The sequence below is a fragment of the Sinohyriopsis cumingii genome, chromosome 16 (genome assembly GCF_028554795.1).
Source record: "Sinohyriopsis cumingii isolate HCF-2022 chromosome 16, ASM2855479v2, whole genome shotgun sequence".
Taxonomy (NCBI): domain Eukaryota; kingdom Metazoa; phylum Mollusca; class Bivalvia; order Unionida; family Unionidae; genus Sinohyriopsis; species Sinohyriopsis cumingii.
In genome coordinates, this window is record NC_142976.1 from 40,798,300 (window position 1) to 40,823,271 (window position 24,972).

General features: G+C 34.9%; 1 protein-coding gene across 2 annotated transcripts in view; it reads left to right on the forward strand.

The window, feature by feature from the left end:
• Positions 1-24,972, forward strand: part of LOC149780284 (zinc finger protein 236-like) — a 96,508-nt gene that overhangs the window by 63,018 nt on the left and 8,518 nt on the right. For both annotated transcript variants that reach the window (XM_089937086.1, XM_089937087.1), the window contains 8 exons: positions 2,448-2,558; positions 4,757-4,884; positions 8,341-8,483; positions 9,548-9,802; positions 13,267-13,436; positions 16,224-16,422; positions 19,226-20,061; positions 23,260-23,508. In XM_089937086.1, coding sequence (XP_089793212.1) covers positions 2,448-2,558; positions 4,757-4,884; positions 8,341-8,483; positions 9,548-9,802; positions 13,267-13,436; positions 16,224-16,422; positions 19,226-20,061; positions 23,260-23,508 — 2,091 coding nt within the window. The remainder of the gene's footprint in view (positions 1-2,447; positions 2,559-4,756; positions 4,885-8,340; positions 8,484-9,547; positions 9,803-13,266; positions 13,437-16,223; positions 16,423-19,225; positions 20,062-23,259; positions 23,509-24,972) is intronic.

Below are 24,972 nucleotides of genomic sequence, written 5' to 3' on the forward strand. Positions count from 1 at the left end.
TTACTGTAAATTGACATTAAATTTGTTTGGCTTGAAGTAAAAATGGTAATTGCCTTATTATCAGTCACTTTGAAGTCTCAGCACCAAACCATGGTTTCCACATGCACTTGTTCATTGAATGCATTATTAAAAATGATGTCTTTAGTGAAAGTAGAGTTGTGATGGTTTTGAATCTCTTACCAGTAATTTCATGAACATAACCCTGGCACTGAATGAAGAAATACAGAGGAGGTATTTAATTGCACCACCCAGATTATGTGCTGCTGATATTGTAGCACTTGTAGTTTATTGGTGTTTTGTTTCATTTATGCATAAATACCAGGATTCCCACTCTGTTAGGAAATACGAGAAAAAGTTTGGTGAAAGAATAAGTTTGTGTCCAACTCTGATGAAAAGCCTTGAAATTTTGCAAATCTTGATACAGTTCAGGAAAATGGTGAATTTTAAGCCGCCACTTGAGCACAAAAGTATTATATAATTGAATTGATCTTGAGTTCAATTTGTTGAGTTCTTACCAGAACTTTCCAGGTTGCAAAACGTTTCAGTCAGTTGAGGTACAATTGCTGTATGAATTGGATGGACATGCTGGTATAGTCAGATCAGTTGCTCAGGTGATTGGATTGGTAAGGTAGACTGGTTACCTCACAATTAGCTACATATTGGTATCTTTTCTTAAGCAGAAGGAATGAAGACCAGCCAAGCAATTACACTGCACCAACTTATTTTCTATGATATAAAATTGGTAGTTAACATAAATGTGCTGTGATAATTCTTTGCTTATTATTTGGTAATTTACTGTGGGAGTGGTATTGAGCATTATAGTCAGTAGTAACCTTTGGCCCCCACCCATACCCCCACACCCAAATTGCCTTTGCATTAAATTTTAATATCTGACATTGTTATGTACAAATCTACTGACTGTTCAGATGATTTTCAGAGCGGAATCCCAGGCTATGTGTTCTTGACAATGAGAGCATTAAATATACATTCCTTTGTAGGATTACATTCAAAGTAGATGTTAGGCCACCAGCCAAACATAAGTGGATTAACCAAACAAGTATCCTTTCATTTTAAAAAATGTTCATAACTTTGCAGGGTTTTTGTACAAATTGAAAACAACCCTTTTCAAAAAAACTTTCTTCTTGTCATCATTGCAGTTATGCAGAGTAAAATTAATATTTTTATCTGTAAATTTCAGGGAGTTGCATGAAAATTTATTTGACTTTGAATTCTTATTCTTGTTTCAGATGATGCTTCTATAGTTTAGTACGTGGTTATGTGTCTGATTTGGATATTAGGGAAGAGTCTCAAAACAGAAACTGATCTTTGATTCGAAAAATGTTTGCTTTCTAAACCATAATGTTTTATAATTCCATTCATTAAGGGTCATAAGTGAACCTTGAAAAATCAGTTTTATACAGGAATACCCTGAATATTCAAGTGTTTGCTACAAGTTTTCCTTCATTTTCATTCATTAATGCTTGAAGCAACTCTCTTTCATTCAGAGCCAATATCTGTTATGCTCATATGAACATTAATAAAATTTGAAGTGAGCTTTATCTTATAGATACAATTTAGGTAGGCATGGTAAAGTTTTGGAGTTTGTAATGCATGATTTGTTGGCCAAGTCAAAGAGACATGTATATATACCTGATCTAAAATAGGACCAGTGCATCTGCATTAATAGGCTAAATTAGGCTGTTCGAAGTGTCCCACTAACAGATGATAAACTGTCATAGAAATGCTCAAACAAAGTGGAAACAGAACTCATTTCAGTGATGGTTTTTGTTTGGAGTGTAGCTTCTACATGGGGCATTTATCTTACCAGGCAGCTGTCCTTGCTTACGTTATACATAACCCATTATCAAGTGAGATATGGTGGTGCATAGAACCAGTGTATTGATAAAGTTCCAGTTGATTTGACTTGGTCAAGTTCCGAGTAGGAGCTTTTACACCAGATTAAATTTTCTCTCTTGTTTTGATGTCCCCACTGCTTGCAGTAGAGGCATCTTGAGTTTGTCCTATTTGTCTCTCCATCTTTATGTATGTGCATATATATGTTTGTCCTGAGAAGCTTTTTGGCAAGATTGCACAGAAACCACCCAGATTAGACGAATGAAATGTGGCTAACACATTTCTATTCATATTTAGATTACCTGATTAGATATTTAGGCCATAAAGGCAATTTTGTGGAAATTCTGATCTTAGATTTTTATGTGACAAAAACCTTATAAGCAAGTCTGAGCAAAACCACTTGAGGTTGACATAAGAACTGTGGTATGCATGTTTGTACACATTTTTCCTAGATGACCTGGTTAGATTTTTCATGATATTTATATCAATTTTTAAATATGTTTGAATTTTTCGGAATGCAGTGAGGGCATACATGTTTCACAAGCACAAATCTCGTTTGTTTTATATTCTTGTGTGTGTTTTTTATTCTTCAGATGTTTGGTCAACAACAGACCTTTACTCAGAGTCTCCTGGGTTCAGGGCAACAGAACTTTACAGCTCTTAACAGTCAGCTTAGCTATCAGAATCAGTACACCACTATGCAGGTAAGAATAGCAGATTGTTGCAATTATTTTATATGTTTGTCAATTATGTCCTATTTACTGTATCATGATACCTTGGTCCTTTTTATTTGAAGTAGCCACTGAAAGTATTGCATCCCTTGACTATATGTCAGCATGTTCTGCTTGAAAGTGGCATATCATTATCAGCTTTCCCCTTCTGGTAGGAAGCCACCTTTCTCATAGAATTCCCCAAATAGTAGGAAGCCACCTTTCTCATAGAATTCTCCTCCTAGTAGGAAGCTACCTTTCTCATAGAATTCTCCTCCTGGTAGGAAGCCATCTTTCTCATATAATTCCCCATCTAGTAGGAAGCCACCTTTCTCATAGAATTCCCCTCCTGGTAGGAAGCCACCTTTCTCATATAATTCCCCATCTAGTAGGAAGCCACCTTTCTCATAGAATTCTCCTCCTAGTAGGAAGCTACCTTTCTCATAGAATTCCCCTCCTGGTAGGAAGCCACCTTTCTCATATAATTCCCCATCTAGTAGGAAGCCACCTTTCTCATAGAATTCCCCTCCTGGTAGGAAGCCACCTTTCTCATATAATTCCCCATCTAGTAGGAAGTTACCTTTCTCATAGAATTCCCCATCTAGTAGGAAGCCACCTTATAGAATTCCACATCTAGTAGGAAGCCACCTTTCTCATAGAATCCCCCATCTAGTAGGAAGCCACCTTTCTCACATAATTCCCCTCCTGGTAGGAAGCCACCTTTCTCATAGAATTCCCCTCCTGGTAGGAAGCCACCTTTCTCATAGAATTCCCCAAATAGTAGGAAGCCAGTTTTCTCATAGAATTCCCCTCCTAGTAGGAAGTCACCTTTCTAATAGAATTCCCCAAATAGTAGGAAGCCAGTTTTCTCATAGAATTCCCCTCCTAGTAGGAAGTCACCTTTCTCATAGAATTCCCCTCCTGGTAGGAAGCCACCTTTCTCATAGAATTCCCCATCTAGTAGGAAGCCACCTTTCTCATAGAATTCCCCATCTAGTAGGAAGTCACCTTTCTCATAGAATTCCCCAAATAGTAGGAAGCCACCTTTCTCATAGAATTCCCCTCCTAGTAGGAAGCCACCTTTCTCATAGAATTCCACATCTAGTAGGAAGCCACCTTTCTCAGAATTCCCCATCTAGTAGGAAGCCACCTTTCTCATAAATCCATTTTACAATTGCGAAAGATGTAACCTTATAAACCCTACAGGAAGGGGGATGTTTTAGAATAATTTTTGCCAATTGATCTGGATATTGCTGGTCTTGTTGTATCATGATATTTATATTTGATATGGTATGTCTCATCCTGGAATTGCATACAGGAACTAAAATATAGAGGCAGGTGCATGTTTTGACATCTATTTTTCAGATAGGATGAGTTCACTGAAAAATAATAAAAAAGTTTTTTTCTTGTTTTTGTTTTGGTTGATATGTTCATTGAACACTGTTCAGATATGGTAAATGATTTGATAAACCTTTATTATACAGTTGCAAACAACACCCACGTGGAGAAAATATTATTTACTGCAATGAATGGAAATGTTCAGGCTATTATATTTACTTATTTACTTTCAGTTTACAACTGCAAACTTGTGATGGTGTAAAATTCTTTGTAAAGTGAAATTTAAACAGTAGTTGTACATGATGTTTTGATGCAACGTGCTGAAGATTGGTCTAACTCAAATATATACTGCCTTTCTGAGAAAGTCTTTTTATGTGTTATGATTCTATGGTCTTAAACTAAGTCAAGAAAAGAGTGAAAAGCAACTTGTTTTGTAAAATCAACAAATAATTTATTTATCTAGATATAAAAAAAGTGTTTAAAAAGGACTTACAGTATCATGAATTAAATCCTAGGATAAAGAACATATTTATACAAACACTGTCTGTTAGTGGAAAATTGCTTATTTATAATTCCATTCCAGTTATATGCTCCCTTTATCTCGATCACGTAGGTACAGTGTTAAAACTTGAACAACTTGATTTTGATTTAATGCAGTGGCTTGCCGCTGCATCCAATGAAATTCACAGACCCAAAGAACTGAATTATCTGATCATTCTGCCAAGATGTAGATAGGTTAACATATCGGAACCGTGACTAGCAAAGATGCTCAACAAAAGAGCCATCCAAATCATGTCATGTTCAGCTTTTAAAAAATCGTTGCTAATCAACAAATAAATTTATCTTCTGCACAGAATCAGCAGGAGCAGAATGGTGGTTTGGATTTGGGTTCTCTAGCCAGTACATTTAGTCAGACAGCCTCTACATTGACCAGCAGTTCCACCATGCCAAGCACTTCAATGCAAAATATATTACAGACCAGGTGAGTTGGATCTGACTTAATTCACATAGTTATGTAAATTTAACACTCTGCACCATATTTAGTTAGGTAGAATATGCACTTAACTGCAGATAGCATTGACTCGTATTTTGTGGCAGGTTATGTTACCACAGATTAGGGTCTTCATTTTTGTGATAAATTTTAGAATGAACTTCATAGATTGTGATCTGTTGTGCATTGTGTGAAGGCATATATGACTTTTATGCTGTTTGCATTGAATGATTCTTGTATGCAATCCAGTGCCATAAAATGAAAATGTAGTGGACTGGAACCAGACACGTTCATCGCTTGACCTGTCTTTATCAAGACCCTATATCTGACTACAGCTTTTGTACTGCATCACTCAGATTCTTGGAAATTGAAAGTGTATGCTGTCAGATGGTAATACATAAGTAATGTATGTATTATGTACTATCAGGCACAAGGAATATATTTCTCTTGATCAAAGACCCACCTATCCATCAGGTTAGTCGATAAAAAGAGAAAGGGTATTTCAGAGGTAATCCCTGATAAAGATGCCGAGACAGATTCTGCTATGCAGACAAGGTGACCCAGACACAAATTTCTATCCACATCCACAGTTACAATCACTGTCCTCCAACAACCTATTCCCTGGCACAGAAAGACAGGAATCAGGACGTCACAGCAAAAACCATTCACAAGCCAGGTGACTCAGATATACAGCCTTCATTTCTTTAACAAAGGTCGGAGAAGCGGGAAGGTCCAATCTAAGGCACAACAAATTGGGAAGTCATCCCCATGCCGTTTTCCTTGGGGAACTGCCCATATTTAATCAAATTATTCCTTGGAAAGGACCATTTTCACAGCCAGCTTCTTGACCATATCAGCCTCCATGCAGGAAATGATGCCATGGCCAAGCCAGCCTCCATGCAGGAAATGATGCCATGGCCAAGCCAGCCTCCATGCAGGAAATGATGCCATGGCCAAGCCAGCCTCCATGCAGGAAATGATGCCATGGCCAAGCCACCCTTGTTCAACATCCCAGTGGGTGGAAGACTTCAACATTTTGCCACTGTGTATGAGAAACTTTGTCCTGATGACCCATGTGTCTTCTGAATGATTTTTGAGTTCCTCCATATAATATTCAGTGACCTTTCCCTGTTGTCATGATTTCTCTTTGCTGCAGATGTCTCAAGAGATAGCCAGTGTTCTGCAGCAAGAAATAAACTCTCTTATCACCACTGGGATGGTGGAGATTTGTGACAGTGTAAATTCGCTCTTTTTTTCAGTCAGAAATCAGTCCTGAGTAATTCATGAGAATCATGGGCAGAGTTGTGTTTAGAACGGTCTCCACATTCATAACATCATACTACTTGGACAACATTCTTAAGTTGCTATCATGAGATTCTGTATGCATCTCCCATAAGAATGCAAGTTTAAGGGGGGAGAGGTCATGCAAAAGAAATAAAATTCATGCATGTTTGATATAATAGTAGGTGACCATTATTATTGAACTGGAAATTAGCCCTTGTTCATGGGTTCGTAATTGTGCATAGAGGGGTATTGAAATTGCAACATGACTGGGACATACTGGTAGTTGTTGTAATTGTCAGTTGTTACAACTCTTTAAATTAAGCTGATCTATGTCCTTCCATTAATGTAGGTACCTAGTGATAATGCACTGGCTGGAAATATTCCCATTGAACTTTAAATGAAAAGGCAAGGTACTAATGTTGAAGCAGATGTACATGGCAGACAACATGGAGATGATAGTGATGTTGATTTCCCAGGTAGAAAACATAAGTATGATCCAAAGTTCCAATTAGCATGAATCAGAACATTTTTTTGGTTGAATTGATCAAAACGGGTTGTATGACATTTGATCGGTTTATTAACTCTAGAAAGAAAACCCCATTACAGCTCAGGATATCTACATTAATGCACTTGAGAGGGAGAAGAGAAAGTATTGTTTACCCAGAACCCACAACTAGTATCAGTTTGAATAAACTGTCCCCTCAGTAGCCTGTGGTTCCCCCACCCCCACATCAGCACATTGTGGGAGGTTGGGGGCAGATGAGTTTGCCCTTGCTTTCCCTTGGATGTCGTATCAACAGGGACAAATCTGATCTCATTTTACTCCCTGTATTTCATTCAACCAAATGTGCCTTCCTCAAGAACTTGAAAAATTGTCTTGCTAGTGTCTACCATTTATTCTGAAAGTCAAATTTCAGTCTGGATTTTGTCATCTCTGGTGTATTCACAATGCAGCTGTGGATTGCTTTGTGGGCTTTTACCTCTGCAGATGATCACTTTATCCCTGTAGATGCTGAAACTTGGCCCTCTAGGCCAAACCATTGAAGTGTCAGATTACACACAGTTTCAGCTCAGCAAATGGACGACCTCACTTGGCTTAAAGCAGGTATCCCACTGCAGATTTTGGTTAGAAATCTATTTTTGTGTCATACGTGTTATATTACACTCTAGCCAATTCAAAAATAATTCTGGTTTTTGTAAGACTTCATGCAGTCATATTAATCATTTTATAATTAATCATCATGTTTGCAACTAATCTCCCCCTGTCACCCTTATCCAAGGGACATGCACAACTTCAGAGGAACAAAGAAAACTATTATGTACCGAGTTATACTTAATGCAATAATAGTGGTTAAAAAAAAACTAATAATCTGTTTGCTTTGACAGTTTTGCCACCTTGATTTTTGCACTATGATATTTTCCTTGTCCAGTGGACATTTTTTCAGCTCCTCAAGTAACCAATAAAAAAACATTTTCCTTTTATGATGATTGAATATCTCGTTCACATAAAGTGAGCTGCAACATGGAATTTTCTTCTCCAGATTTGATTATCTAATATCATTTATTATTTTAATTTTTTTTAAATCTGAATTATTTTTCTTTTTGAGCTGATCATTCATTGATATTAAATGCTAAATTATGTATTTTTGCAAGTTTTTCACCCTACAAGACTATTTATGTAGTTCAACCTCTAACATTTGTTACACTGGTGGTGGTTAGTAATTTTGCCTTGCAACTTAGCAGAATATTGCAAATGCTCAATGTTATAATTGATAAAAATGTTGTTTTAAAATGGAAATTAACTTATCCTTATATTGGTCTTGACAACTTTGTCTGTTATTAAAGCCAACATGGATTTAAACAGATGTCCATTCAGGAAAAATAGAAGGCCTTTTTTAAATATTTGTCTGTGATGAAAAGGTGCATACAGGGAACACACAGGGAGTCAGATTTGAGGTATATGGAATAAATAATAATTGTAAAACCCATTGTCCTATACTCGAGGTGGAACATGGAATTATTTGATCAGTCAGCAAAAACTGACGATGGATAACTCAGCTTTAACTGTTTCACAACTGAGTCCCCATACTGTTGATATATAAAAGTTGCCATCAACATGTTTGAATTAGCATATGAATTTATTGTATTTTCATTTGTTCTCAGAGATACAGACCAAGTTCAGGAAGAATCAAACCAGCAGTCCTCCTTGATTAGAGGTGATGATCGCCGGACCTTCTCTTGTAACTACTGCCAGAAAACCTTCAAAAAGTCCAGTCACCTCAAACAACATATTAGATCTCATACAGGTACTCTATTTGTGAATGCACCATTTATATGTGTAAAAGGGTTAGTTTAGTGTCCTGCCTGTAAAAGTTTAAGAAAAAAAATTGGTACATGTGTGAACAGAGATTAATAGAGGTTGTGGGTAAGTGCAGGCACTAGAAGGCCATGGGATACATAAATTACTTGCCTATCATGCACTGCTTGGGCGTGCATGGAAGAAGTTCCCTGTTTCTTCCTTATCTTCACAAGATCACCCCCATTCACAGGAGGGGTCTGGATCCCTCTCTGGTTTCGAGATGCGCACTACCCCTGTACGGCAGAAACAACTAGTTTTCTCTGTGGTTTAGAACTAACCAAAAGGCTGATGATTGCTGACTCTTAGTCTGAAGCCATCAGTGCCATTGAAAGATTGAACCTTGACTCCTCACAAAAGAGTGTATGCAAGTGTCACACCTTCCCAGCAGACATGAGCAGTGCTATATTGTATTTTTATCTCTGCTAACCCAGAATGAATGATCATTATGACATGGGTTTTCACCAAAAGACTTCTAATGATGTCTGTAATGTCTGAAATGAAAATATTGCCAGGCTGATATCCAATATGTTCACCACAGCAGCTAATTTGAAAATCTTGTTAAAGCTGAAGAATATGAAGAGATAGTTTTAACATTTTAACACTCAACAGTTATGAGTATGAAATGGTGTTATCTGGAATGCCTTTGAGTTCTTTTCACACCAGAGAGCAATCGTCCTTTCAAAGGACTGTTTTTTTTTATTTTATAGAACTGTACATTCAGCTTTTGCAAATGTCTTGGGTATTTTTTTCCTTAATTGATTTGATTTTGTTTAATAAAGAATGTATTTGAAAACAGAATACATAAGTAACCATCAGTTGTTGTTTTAATATTTGGACCTTGTAGAGAATCATGAGATGGAAACAAAAATACATTTTCCACTGCTTTATCTAAATTGATGTACAAAAAGTTAAGAAAAAATTGCAACTGTTTATTTTCTGTACAGTAATGACTTCACTTTCTCTATCAGTGATATGTTCTGTGAGTTCCTTTCTCAATTTTTATAATTTTAGGTGAGAAGCCCTACAAATGTAATCAGTGTGACAGGACATTTGTATCAACAGGAGTGTTACGATCTCACCTGCGCACACATACTGGGATCAAGGAGTACAAGTGTCACATATGTAGTGCTTCTTTCACTACTAATGGATCCCTTACACGCCACATTAACATTCATGTCAGTGTCAAGCCATACAATTGTCCTTACTGCCCAGAGACCTTCAGGACTCTTTCTATTTTGAACAGACATATGAAGCTTCATGAAATAGGTAGGTTATAGGAAGAAATTCGTGTGATTCTTACTTTATGAAAAATTGGCCTGATGCCTGAGTGGAGATAAGAACATGTACATTATTTTTGTAAATATTACTTAAATAAAACCAACAGGTGTCATAACAGTGGAACTAGCCCACCACTCCTTTCTGTCACTGGATTGTATGAGTGTACTCTAGAGTTTGTGGACTGTTTCTTTATTTCAGAAGCTTTGTTCATAAAAAAAATAATTCTGAAGCAGAGCACCAGACTGTCCATAGTGCACATATTCCATCTGGAAGAGTATGTTTGTGCGAGTTCCTTTAGACAAATAGTTTTTGATAAAAGATAATTAATAAACATGAATGTATCTACCTCTGTGTGTGTGTGTGTGTGTGTGAGAATAACTGCAGTATTGTCCATTTGCAATATGAGAATTGGGGTAATTGGGAAATATTAAAACTAGATGGATACATACTAGATTGATATATAGTTATTCATGTAAATGAAATGAAATGGGTCACATGATATGTTAGTTATGAGCTTGTTCATTGTAATTAGCAAATTCATGCACATAAAAGTAAAAGAAAGAGCATGAAACAAGAAAACGAATTGGTGATATACAGAATGAATGAATAATTTTTAATAAGGAAATGGTTAAGACACAACTAAAATTACGGAAATTGCATTGATGTCTTATTTTACATTTTATGATGTGCATCATTAGTTTTGAAAAGCGCCAACCATTGCTTTCCAAAAACTAGGAACATAAAATTATTTAACAGTATTATCATGACATTCGTGTAATTCAAATTTAATTTTCAGTTTGATTCCTTTTTCTTGGAAGTACCGTATTTACTGCATATGTTGGGACACCGTATTTGTTGGGACACCATAAATTAATTTTAAAAGTAATTTTTTGTACACTGTATGTTCTGGGACACATCTTTTTTCGAGTCGTAAGTTATGGGACACCTTTTAAATCATTCGAAAATTACATGTCAGAAATTGCACTCCAACTGAAATTTTATTTTTTAAATATAAAACTGTACTTCAGATAAAACTCTTTAATCCACTGCAGCAGCATCTCATCAACACAACCCTTCTCCTGCACACGTATGGTCTATTATTTTGGTACATGAATACTTTTTTAACTTTCTCATACCGTGAAAAATTGTTAGAGGCAACACACCACCTGAAGTGGAAACTGCAAGAACAAAAGGAAGATTTTTTTCAAATCTGCACTAGTCTTACTAATTCTCACACTTTTGGTGTCCATCTTATCGTCAGTCCATCCAGGAATGCGATCAAAGTACACTAGAGTTTCATCCATGTTAATGATCATATTGTCGGCGAAATGATCTGTTTCTCTTCTGGCCTTCACGAATTCATCATGTGATTTTATTTTCTCCAAATCTTCTGGATGATGCTGGGCCATCGATGTTCACGCACGAAGCACTATATTATGCAACTTTAAAAACTGTTCCATTGTTTCACTTTATTGTCAAACTTTTTGTGAATACTGTTGAAAAGGAACCAAAGTTAGCTTCCATATCTTGGCCGTCTTTGTATATTCAAACCTAAAAAAAGAAATCAGCACACTTAAAAGAATTCAGTAGTCGGCATCTAAGGTCAGCTTGCTTTACAATAAAATAACCTTTGTATTGATATCCTTTAAAAAAAATTCGGCCTCCGAGTCCAAAGTCGGCTTCCAACGTCAGCTTGCTTTGTAATAAAAATAACCTTTGTTTTTGATGTCCTGTCAGTAAGTTCAAAGAAGAAGTTTACTGCTGGCTGCCAGTTGTGTTTATATACCACCAGGGCTTATATGTGCTTGGCATCTTTAGTAATAATTAATACAAAGGTGCACTGATGTCTGTGGGTAAATAATAATGATACTTATGTAACCTGTGCTGGCAAAAAGATTGTCACTTGCACTCAAGGGAATGTGTTCTCAAATAATGATTTTTATTTGCGAGATACTGGCATACAGTATAGTTCTCTTCTGGCCTTAACGAATTCATCACATGATTTTATTTTCTCCAAATATTCTGGGTATGCTGGGTCATCGACATCTGTGCACAAAGCACTATATTGTGTCACTTTAAAATTTGTTTCATTGTTTCAATTTTTTTTTTAAATTCCCATGAATACAGTTGAAAAGGAACATAAGTATGCTTCCATATCTCGGCCGTCTTTGTATATTCAAGAAAGAAAAAAAATTGGCTCACTTCACAGAATCCATAGTCAACTTCCGATGTCGGCTTGCTTTGCAATAAAATAACCTTTGTATTGATATCCTTTACAAAATAAAGTAACCGAGGTCGGCTTCTGAGATTGCCTGCTTTGTAATAAAAATAACCTTTTGTCTTTGATGTCCTGTCGGTAGGTTCAAAGAAGGAGTTAACTGCTTGCTGCCAGTCATGTTTATTCACCACCAGGGCTTCTATGTGCTTGGTACAGTAAGGATAATTATGTAACCCTAGTTAGTGAAAAGACTGTTACTTGCACTCAAGTGAATGTTTTTCAAATGATGATTTTTTTTTGCGAGTTATTGTCATACAGTAGACCTGGATATAATTCAGTCTTGGTTAATTTGCACCCAACACCGTGTCATGCGTGAATGGTGTCTTCAAGATATCAGTTGACTATTTCCCTCTTGTATGCGATTTTGTTGGCTCCAGTTTTCAGTCGGATAACATGTTCAAACCTTTGAGCACAACCACACACAATTGTTTCTCAGTGTTCATGTCAATGAACAGCATGGTGTGTGGTATCGGACATAATTGATACACGCTACAGTATGGAAGCCTACTCTACTTATACGGATTTCGTGGAAATATTTTATTCTTTAATGCTCATGTTGAAAAAAGGAATAAATGATAACAACACAAGGTTAGTTTCTTTCTTTTTATTATCAATTAAGCGTTTTATTTTTTTTTTTTATTGCAATGTGCAGTGGAGGGGAGGAGAGCACAAATGCAATACAAATTTAATTCGTTTCTTAAATCTTGGGACATATGACCAAAGTGAAAAAATGTTTCACCATAAGTTCTGGGACAGGAAAAAAATAATTATTTTATCGTGTCCCAACATATGCGGTAAATACAGTATCTAATTAGGAAAGAAAATACTAGACCCAAAAGGGAAATAACTCTCAAACAAGGAGTCATTCTCAAATTGCATGGATGTAAAATTCACAAGATGACACTTCAGTGGCAAAATCCCTTGAATAATTCTACAAACACATTGGATGATTCCTAAATTGCAGGACAGTTGTAGAATTCTCATTTTGTGCATGATTATTCTGAAATAGAAGTGATTCTCATTTTGTGCATGATTATTCTGAAATAGAAGTGATTCTCATTTTGCATGGAAGCCTTAAATATATAAATGGATAGATTCTGAGTTTACTGTTTAACTAGTGCAAGTTTTAGAGTTTTCTTGTGAAAGATAATATCCCATTTTGTTTGAATTACAGAAGATGACAGTGGGGGTCCAAGTTTGCGTAAGAAAGCCTCCACACTAATTCAGATAAGTGAAGAACAAGCACAGGAGCTTTCCAAGACCTTACCAACTGAGGATCTCACCATTTCTGAGAAAATTCTCTTGGAATCTGCAAATGAAAAAGAAAGGATTAGTGAAATTAAGGTAGTGTATCAAGATCACATAGCTGCAATTTATAATAAGCTTCCAATAAATGATTATGTTTGCTTGAATTTAGATTTAATTCATTAGATAACGTGTTACAACCCTTTCTGTGAACCTGTTTATCATTAGGAATTGATTGTTGATTTTCTTATTTTCATTGGTGTATGAAACTGGAACGTAAAGTACAGATGCTGTATATCCACAGTGCATATTCACTGTATTCACAATACATTTGTATGAAACTGGTAGGTAAAGTACAGATTGTGTAAATTCACATTGCATATTTATTGTATTCACACTAAATTTGTATGAAACAGGTGGGTATAGTACAGATGGTGTAAATTCACATTGCATATTCATTGTATTCACACTAAATTTGTATGAAACTGGTAGGTGAAGTACAGATTGTGTAAATTCACATTGCATATTCATTGTATTCACACTAAATTTGTATGAAACTGGTAGGTAAAGTACAGATTGTGTAAATTCACATTGCATATTTATTGTATTCGCGCTAAATTTGCATGAAACTGGTAGGTAAAGTACAGATTGTGTAAATTCACAGTGTATATTCATTGTATTCACACTAAATTTGTATGAAACAGGTGGATAGATTACAGATTGTTCAAGTCCACAATAAAATTGATTCACTATGTTTATAAAAAATGTGTATGAAACAGTTGGATAGAGTACAGATTGTGTAAGTCCACAATGTATATTCATTGTATTCACACTTTATTTGTATGAAACAGGTGGGTAGAGTACAGATGGTGTAAATCCACAATGTATATTCATTGTATTCACACTAAATTTGTATGAAACTGGTAGGTAAAGTTACAGATGGTGTAAATCCACAATGTATATTCATTGTATTCACACTTTATTTGTATGAAACAGGTGGGTAGAGTACAGATTGTTCAAGTCCACAATAAAATTTATTCACTATGTTCGTACAAAATGTGTATGAAACTGGTGGATAATAGAGTACAGATTGTGTAAATCCACAATGCATATTCATTGTATTCACACTAAATTTGTATGAAACAAGTGGATAGAGTACAGATTGTGTAAGTCCACAATAAAATTGATTCACTATGTTCATACAAAGTGTGTATGAACTTAGTGGATAGAGTACAGATTATGTAAATCTACAATAAAAATTGATTGCCTATTTTCACACAAAATGTGTATGAACTGAGTGGATAGAGTACAGATTATGTAAATGCACAAAGTTGAATCACTAGATTTGCACTAAATTTGTACATTACCCACCAGTTTCATAAACGATTAAAATTTAATAAAAAACTACAATCAATTTTATAATTACATTATTTGCAAGTTTCTCTATGATTTGTAAGTTCTACTATTTTTGTTGTTGTTTTTTTGGTGTTATTTCTGTTGACATTTACATGGTTTATACATTGTGCAACAAGCATGCAGACACTGCTCGATGAGTACAAAATGTTTTAATGATGTCCCAAAACAAAAAACAAATATTAGTCACATATCCCTTGCATGCATACCAAATAAAGTGCTAGAGACAATTTTTAGATAAACAAATATTAGTCACATATCCCTTGCATGCATACCAAATAAAGTGCTAGAGACAAATTTTAGATTAATGAATTATATCACTGAAGAAGTGTGAATTTTCCTCCAAATTATATTCTCAGAGACATCCGAAGTTAAAAAGACTCATTCTGATACTGGCTTTTTCCCCAGCCTTTTCACCCTTATTTTCAATTTAGATCTTGCAAGTTATTCATGGTTCTTTTAGTATGTTGAATGAAACCTGATGGTCCTTTGGGCACTGACTTGATGTTACTTTTATGTATTAACTTGTATGCTGGACAGACAGATCTGCGAGGAATTCTAATTTTTCAGTAAAGAATATTAACATTTTTTACTTTTGCAATATGCTACTAATAGATTTTGACCACAAATTTTGGAAAATTTTGTTGTCATGTTTTTCACTGATGCCATGTTGTAGAATACAGAGGAATTCCAATATATTCTCTTTTTATTTACTTCCGTTTTGCCTGCCAATTGTTGACTTTGTATGTTTGAATTAAGATAATAGTTTTAGATTGGATGGGATTCATGCTATTACTGTCAACTTAGGATAATCTTGTGTCCTGTTGAAAAAGGGGCACTAATTTTCCTTATTGTCTGAGTATCTAGAACGTACTTGTGACAAATTAAAGCCAGATTTTAGTGAAGGTGTTTATTGAAATCTCCTTTGTTCAAGGAATTCACGCATGTGCATTGAAGTCTGCCTTAGAGGATTCTGCTAAATGCAAAGAACAGAATAAAATTCACATTTCTTGCTGTTGCAAAGGGCATTACACATTAACCCAAATATATGAATTGTGGAGAATTTCATTGCAGTTCTGTATTTGAGTGCTATTAGCTTGTAATATTTATTAAGCGGAGTGCTCTGAAATATATCCTAAAGCTATTCGGTTCTTGTCTTAAAATCTATGTTATTTATAAGATTTAGAGAAAAGTTTTCACCATCAGTAATCACTGCCATCTCACCTGTCCATGTGGGTTTGAGTCTCAGGCTCAGCCAATGCGGGTATATGAAAAGCTTGACTAGCTTCTTGCGAATCAGTGGTTCTTCCTCCACTAGCTGTACTGGCTGCCATGTATAGCCAATTGTGTGCTGAAAAATGGTCTTAAGTGAAAACAACAGCAATCATCATATGATTTTCATTTTGATTGGAAGAATTTAACCTTTGCCTTATTGACAGGTTGTAAGGACTAAAAGTTATTTTTATCCTGCAGCAAAAGACAGATTATGAATACATTCAGCAGAAGCATCAGCACATGTGTGACCATTGCCAAAAGAGCTTCAAGAAACCAAGTGACCTGGTCAGACATCTTCGTATACACACTGGGGAGAAACCTTTTGCCTGTGAGGTCTGTGGCCGAACTTTTACTGTTAAATCCACTTTGGACAGTCATATGAAAACGCACGGCTCAGGTAATATATCTTTCTGTATGTCTCTGGCTTTAAAAAAAAAAGTAATTTTGAATATCATTGGTTAAACTGATCAAAAAATTCAAAATTGGACATCCATTTTAAGGGAAGATGTGTAATTTCAGTCTTCTTGCAAGCCTATGGTTGAAAAACTGAAAAGCAGGAAATGTATATCATTAATCTCTCTTTTGAGATTCTTTGGTGCCATATTCGATAAGTTAAGGGATCATCTGAGAAAGTAATACTTTGATAAATGAATACCAAAAAAAACAATAGGAATGAGCACACTTTTGGATCTAAATTGTTTTTAAAACAGTGTAAGGGGGTAGGTACTATAAGGGCGCTTGTTGGCCCAAAAATTTACAAACTTTGAAAAAGTAGGTGATTTTGGAATATCATAGCAGAAAAATTGTTTAACATTTGAAAAAGTTTAAATTTGATTTGGTCTTTAAAAAATTATTTTCATCTGTCATCATATGCATGTATTCATGACATCACATTTGGTTACAAAAAGAGCCATTTTATGCAATAATTGGAGATACTTTTACAAAATTAAGGCGGTCTTCATACAACAACCAGTTTCATATTTGTAGAGACTATATAGATATCTGTGTAGAATATCATTTTGGTTGTGGACCTTGTGAAAAATAAGAACAGTCCATTAGCATTCATTGATACCTTGCATCTCCATAATGATGTCAAGTATTAACTACATACATGCTGAAAGTTCTGCTGCAATGGCAGATAAAATAATTTTCACATAAAACAGACACGACATTTGCTACATTATTTTCAATTATGTCATCAAATGACAAAGTTCAGTTGGTGCTGATTTTGGGCCACAGATTAGCAAACATTACAAGTGATTGTAATAGCATTTGTTATGGTTACACCACAATGAACTTATGTACACTGTTACACATATACATGTGATATTTTGAAACACTGTCAAATTAACATTTAATTATTTTCCCGAATGTGTACATTCGTCAGAAACCTCCAGTTTTGCCATATTTCTGTATCTTCAAAGACACACACCCCGAAAAAAAATACCATAGCATGTGAGAACGAGTTTTAATTTTTGACAAAAGACACATTTTTAAAAACCATTTAACACATGAAAATTTCATACATGTTCTTGTTTGTGTTCCTCTTTAATGAAAAGAAAAATGAAGAGAAACTGTTTTTCACTGACCCCTGATGTCTGTCGCAATGTGGGAGTAAAACATCAACTACATAGTATCACACAAAAGATGTTATCTTTCCTCTTTTCTTAAAAATACCCCTGACATTCAGATGTTGGCTATCATTTTTATACTTTTGTCTATTTTTCTTCTGATTGATCTTTTTTCTAGTACAAATCTGAAAATTGGGATGAGGGTAGCTAAATATAGAAGAAATACACGATGGAAATCAACCCACAGCAACAGCATAAAAGCTTATAGTATTATTTTACTAATGGAGATTGAATTCATGATATTGAGCTCTGACAAACATGATGAGAATATGAAATAATAACATGAATAATACACTTACAATCAGCATTGAATATGTTTAAAATGCAATATACTTAGCGTCATTATTCATCGTTTCCCATTTGAAGTATTAGCTTTTCTCTGAATGATACATAAACAAAATTACTTTCATCACTGACATCTTGAACATTTGCATATTCTTCTGTATACATGGTATCAACATTCTGACATTATTAATGTACAAATTGTATGAATGGCATTTCTGTGAAGAAAATGGTCAAGCATTAGATACATTTTCTTTTCTGGACTGATTCTCTGAAGATTTTGACAGCAGTGCTTAAAATAAAATAGGTGTCAGGGCTAACCAACCAAATCTGATGGAAATGTACACATCCTTTAGACAAATGTTGCAAAAGATAATTCAAGTTTTATTAGTCTTACCATTCATTTTTTTATGCACATTGCATGCAGATGCTGTTTGGGGGATATGTTTGATGAGAGCATTTTAGCCAACATATCTCTAATACACAAATATAGGTACCACAATAGAAAAACATATTGTACTCAATATCATATACAAGTCAGTTATATGTATCCAGCTCCTTTTTCTCTAATTTATAAGCACTCAAGATGGCAGAATAATTTGCCACTGTTAATCATTCCATGATATAACAATGCAAAATATATGGTAGCCTTGTTACAGATGCAAGTCCATGAATGAGGATATGAATTGATTATAGTAAAATCTTTAATCTGAAGACAGATCTGTGTATTATTAACTCTATGAATTGATTATAGTAAAATCTTTAATCTGAAGACGGATCTGTGTATTATTCACTCTATGAATTGATTATAGTAAAAACTTTAATCTGAAGACGGATCTGTGTATTATTCACTCTATGAATTGATTATAGTAAAAACTTTAATCTGAAGGCGGATTTGTGTATTATTCACTCTATGAATTGATTATAGTAAAAACTTTAATCTGAAGGCGGATTTGTGTATTATTCCCTCTATGAATTGATTATAGTAAAAACTTTAATCTGAAGGCAGATTAGTGTATTATTCACTTTATGAAAGCAGACAGATAAGCAATGTTGTTTCATTAAAATGAAATGGCAAGGATGGAAACTTCAAAACCTTTGAATAGACTTTTCACTGTAATGATTTGTTTGCCTTTTCTTTGTATCAGGATTTCTGTACTATTAATTTATTCGTTGCTACATCAGCCCTCAAGCTGTAACCTCGACAGTCTCAATATTTGTACCAAAAGAAATTCTCAAAAATTCATAATTTGGTTTTTGTTTGAATCATTTTCACTGCTTTCTCAGGTGAAAAGAAGTTCAGATGTCACATCTGTGCCTCCATGTTCTCAACTAAAGGAAGTCTTAAAGTACACATGCGGCTCCACACAGGCGCTAAACCTTTTAAATGTCCACACTGTGATCAGCGATTCCGAACCTCAGGACACCGAAAGAGTCACATCCTTTCTCATCTTAAACCTGAAGTTGCAGGACGTAAGAGAAAGACCAGTCAGGCTCAGCAGTCTAGTATCTCTCAAGTTGAAATTAATTTGCTCAGTAATGCAGATGTCCAAAACACCATGGCCCATGCTGGTGGTGAAACTGCAGATGGCATCACAAGTCAGGTCATTAACGTGGACCAAGCTCTTCTTCAGCAAGCAGCACATAATGTATTGCCAATTTCTGTGACAGTTGATAGTTTTGCTAACCTTACAGAAAGTGCTTTGGCAGCTCAAGTCTTACAAGGATTAGAAGGATTGCAACTCCATCTTACAGGAAACTTAGGCCAGGGAATTCATATTACTGGCTTAGATCCAAGTCTGCTTACGCAAACAGTACAGATTGATTCCAATCTCTTGCAACAGTTACAGCAACAAGGAAATATAAATATCACGATAAATCCCAGCTTGATTTCATCCAATATTCACACTGCCGATCAGACTTTGCTGCAGAATATTCATATCCAGCCAATCTCACTGACCGAAACAGTCAATCCAAACAGCATCATTATACAACAGTCTGTACAAGGACTAAACATGGAGGAAGGTGGGGACCAGCAATCTCAGGGGTCACCAGGTCAGGAGGGGGCTGCCCCCAACTCATTTGTTGTCCCTGCAAATGGTACATTTGGAGTGGTGCAGCAGGTATAGTAAAGTTCTTCTTCTATTTATTGTACATCTTGCAAATTTACAAAGTAGAAAATTGTTGCATATTTAGTAAAGATAATGAATTTGCAAAACATTCAGGTTAAAGATTGTGATTCATTGCATCATAATACATTACATTAATCACACAAGTCTAATTATTCTAAATTTTCCCTTGTGATTATTTGTCATTTACCAGTTACATGTAGTAAAATTTAACAATACTAAAATATCATGATAAATATTATATACAGATCTTTAGAAAAGCTGTGTATTGTCTTTGTATATTTTATGCAAACAAATTGAATTTTATAATAAATTAAAATTATGCAAAGCAGTTTAATTTTAAGTATTGAGTCAAAGCTGTCAGCACATTGCTATAGACTTATGCACAGTCCATGTTTTATTATGGTACAATTCAATATCTGTAAGGCCAAACCAAAAATGGGTGTTCCAGTTGGCCGACCATCCATTTCTCAGTGCTGACCCAAGTACTTTTCCCCCTGTGGTAAAAAAAAATCGCATTAAGTATGTATGTTTAACACAAAAAAAATAAACCTGCCTACCATGATTTTGAAACCAGTGTAATAGGAAAAACATTTTTTCCTTGATCTAAGCTATAGTGTAGAACAAGTTCTGGATATTTCATACACATGAAATTATATAGTACTTGATGTCAGTAAGAACATTTTACTCAGGTAGCCTCATTTAATCCATTGCATCCTTAATGAATCTGGCTGCTAAGTCATTTGACACATTATAAAGGACAGGAATAATTTCTTGATTAGGACTAAGAACAGCTCTGTCTATTTATATTTGTACCTACCTACCCTAATTTTAAAAGCTGTGCAATAGGAAACATTTTTTTTTGTGTGCCTACTTCAGATACATCCTTTTCGCAGAAAATTAAATATTTTAATATTTTACCATGGATAATCCTTCATGGAATTCTACATACCTGTGTAAGAAATATATGAAGAAAATCACTGAAATTTTATGTTAGCATAGTTTTGTGCAAATGGACAAAGTCAACCAGTGTTTACGATAATGACTTTGATGAAAATCTCCATTTGTTAAAACTGAAGAATTCAACAATAGGACACTTGCTCATCTCGGATTTGGCCAATGTGGGTATGCGGTAAAGCTTGCCAGTAGCTTCTCGTTGGTCGTTGATTCTTTCCGGTGTTTTCCCGGGTTCTTCCTCCACCATTAATACTGGCCGCCATGTATAGCCCATCGTGTGCTGAAAAATGGCATTAAACTCTACAACAACAACAACAACAACAAAACTTTCTCATAGTACCATCTCAAGATACCATCTATACCTGCTTACAAGTCATGTCCAGTAGAACACTTGCTCCTAGTACCATCTCAAAGTAATGTGTATACTTGCTTATAAGTCATTTCCAATGGAATACTTGCTCCTAGTACCATCTCATAGTACCATGTATACCTGCTTATAAGTCATATCCAGTGGAATACTTGCTTCTAGTAGCATCTCAAAGTACCATGTATAACTGCTTACAAGTAATATTCAGTGGAATACTTGCTCATAGTACTGTCTCGGAGTACTGTGTGTACCTGCTTATAAATCATATCCAATGGAATACTTGCTCCTAGTACCATCTCAAAGTACTGTGTGTACCTCAGATCTGCCAACTCTTACGATTTTTCCATAGGTCTTACGAAAATTGTCCTTAAAATACAAACTAATGGCATACTAGCAAAAACTACAGAAAAATTATCGCTGCCAAAAAATCTGGATGATTGGTTCATCCATGTTTTATTTGGATCCGGGTTTCATCTTAGAATTAGTGAAATTAGTCAGGGAACCAGACTAACTTTACAGCAGCACCCCAGACACTTTAAACTGCACCTATTTGTTCATGCAAAGCATCTACATGTTCAAAACTGTTGATTATAGAATTTTTTAAAATGGTGTCCAGAAAGTGATGATTGTTTAAGATGAAAGGGAAAATAAGCTTCTAGAAAAGTGTTACTAATCAACACAGAAGAATAAAAAGGAGTATTCAGATTCTTGTGAATAAAAGCTGGAAAGGACACAATTACGTTTATTGGACATAACGTGCCAATTTGAGTACGTCTCGTGGTGGGAGATATGATTTCCGTCATCATGTGAAATGGAAAAGAATTTCCAAGAATTATGTCAAGTTGAGAGATAGCAACAAGCCATTAAGCTGCATAGGGTTTGGAACTAGAGTTTGTGCAACTGTACTAGTGGTAAATAAAGTCTACGTGTACTTTACAATCTTTGAAGTTGAACATGATGTTTATCGTCGATGCATCAAACTTTATTACGTTTTCCAGCTTTACAATAGCATTTATTGATATTTTGTTACACCTTACTGAAAACTGGCCAATCTTACGGGGAAGAAAATCAGCTGCCTTACTGAGATGGACTTGTCATGTTTGGCAGGTCTGGTACCTGCTTATAAGTAATTTCCAGTAGAACACTTGCTCCTAGTACCATCTCAAAGTAATGTGTATACCTGCTTATAAGTCATCTTACATTACATTATATACCTGCTTTAAGTCATCTCAAAGTACCATGTATACCTGCTTTTAAGTCATCTCAATGTACTGTGAATACTTGCTTATAAGTCAGATCCTACAACAAACAACAAAGACCCACATCTGCCATCTCATCACGACCAGATTTGAGTTTATGCAGTTTGTTTGGACTATTCAGAAGAATAAATAACATAGACCCTGATCCGTTAGCACATTATATGACAAAACCTCAAGGTCTATATTGTTTACAGTTGGGTTGGACTTGTAAGCAAACATATACAGTATAGTAGAGTGTCATCTGCTCCCAACCTCCAAAATGATACCCAACTCTGTTTGCATTATGTGATCAGATAATTTGTTTTTAAACTTGACAAATGCAATTCCACATTGGCAGGTATAAGAATATTACATTTAATTAACAGGGTTTGAATTAATGGTTTTGATGGTTAAAAGTTTTAACTATTAAAAATCAGGCTTTATACGATGTCCACTAGTGTATTGAATAAAATTTAAATTTAAATACATTGTCACCAACAAAAGTCTTCATTTTCTTTTAGCTAGCAGTGTACCAATTGTAACTGGCAAAATAGTAGCATTCAAGCATCTATTTTGAACCCTGTTTTAAACTTTAGAACTGATAACGCATCTTTATTGTTGATATTTCAGATGGACACAGACAGCTTGACCCAGCATCACGAAGATCAGGAAATGGTACAGCAAGCATCTGGTTTACATTCTAATGAGGATTCAGATGAGAATGAAGAGGAGGAAGAGGAGGATGGTTTGGATGACGATAACACTTTGGTCCATGAGTCTGTAGGAGATGACATGCCTCAAGAAGATGAGACTCTTACTCATGACGACTCAGGGAATATCGCATTGAATGCAACTGAAGAGAGACGACATATTTGTCCTGTAAGTATGGTGCATTGACACTATGCATGGAACATAAATGTAAACACTTGGATCATTTACATCATGATAAATGTAAACAGTTCCATCTCTTACATCGTGATATATGTAAACAGTTCCATCTCTTACATCATGATCAATGTAAATAGTTCTTCTCTTACATCATGATAACTATTAACAGTTCCATCTCTTCCATTGTGATAAATGTAAACAGTTCCATCTGTTACATCGTGCTAAATGTAAACAGTTCCATCTCCTACATCATCATAACTATTAACAGTTCCATCTCTTACATCATGATAAATGTAAACAGTTCCATCTCTTACATCATGATAAATGTAAATAGTTCTTCTCTTACTTCATGCTAAATGTAAACAGTTCCATCTCTTACTTCATGCTAAATGTAAACAGTTCCATCTCTTACATCATGATAAATGTAAACAGTTCCATCTCTTACATCATGATAACTATTAACAGTTCCATCTCTTACATCGTGATAAATGTAAACAATTCCATCTCTTACATCATGATAAATGTAAACAGTTCCATCTGTTGTCATAATAAATGTAAATAGCTCTTCTCTTACTTCATTATAAATGTAAACAGTTCCATCTGTTATATCATGCTAAATGTAAACAGTTCCATCTCTTACATCATGATAAATGTAAACAGTTCTATCTCTTACTTCATGCTAAATGTAAACAGTGCCATCTCTTATATCATGATAAATGTAAACAGTTCTATCTGTTATATCATGATACATGTAAATAGTTCTTCTCTTACTTCATGCTAAATGTAAACAGTTCCATCTCTTACATCATGATAAATGTAAACAGTTCCATCTCTTACATCATGATAAATGTAAACAGTTCTATCTCTTACTTCATGCTAAATGTAAACAGTTCCGTCTGTTATATCATGCTAAATGTAAACAGTTCCATCTCTTACATCATGATAACTATTAACAGTTCCATCTCTTACATCGTGATAAATGTAAACAGTTCCATCTCTTACATCATGATAAATGTAAATAGTTCTTCTCTTACTTCATGCTAAATGTAAACAGTTCCATCTCTTACTTCATGCTAAATGTAAACAGTTCCATCTCTTACATCGTGATAAATGTAAACAGTTCCATCTCTTACATCATGATAACTATTAACAGTTCCATCTCTTACATCGTGATAAATGTAAACAGTTCCATCTCTTACATCATGATAAGTGTAAATAGTTCCATCTGTTATATCATAATAAATGTAAACAATAATGTAAATAGTTCCATCTCTTACATCATGATAAATGTAAACAGTTCCATCTGTTATATCATAATAAATGTAAACAGTTCCATCTGTTATATCATAATAAATGTAAACAGTTCCATCTCTTACATCATGATAAATGTAAACAGTTGCATAAGTTACATCACTTTCTTCATACTCGTACTTAAGTCAGAACAGCCAGTCTCTA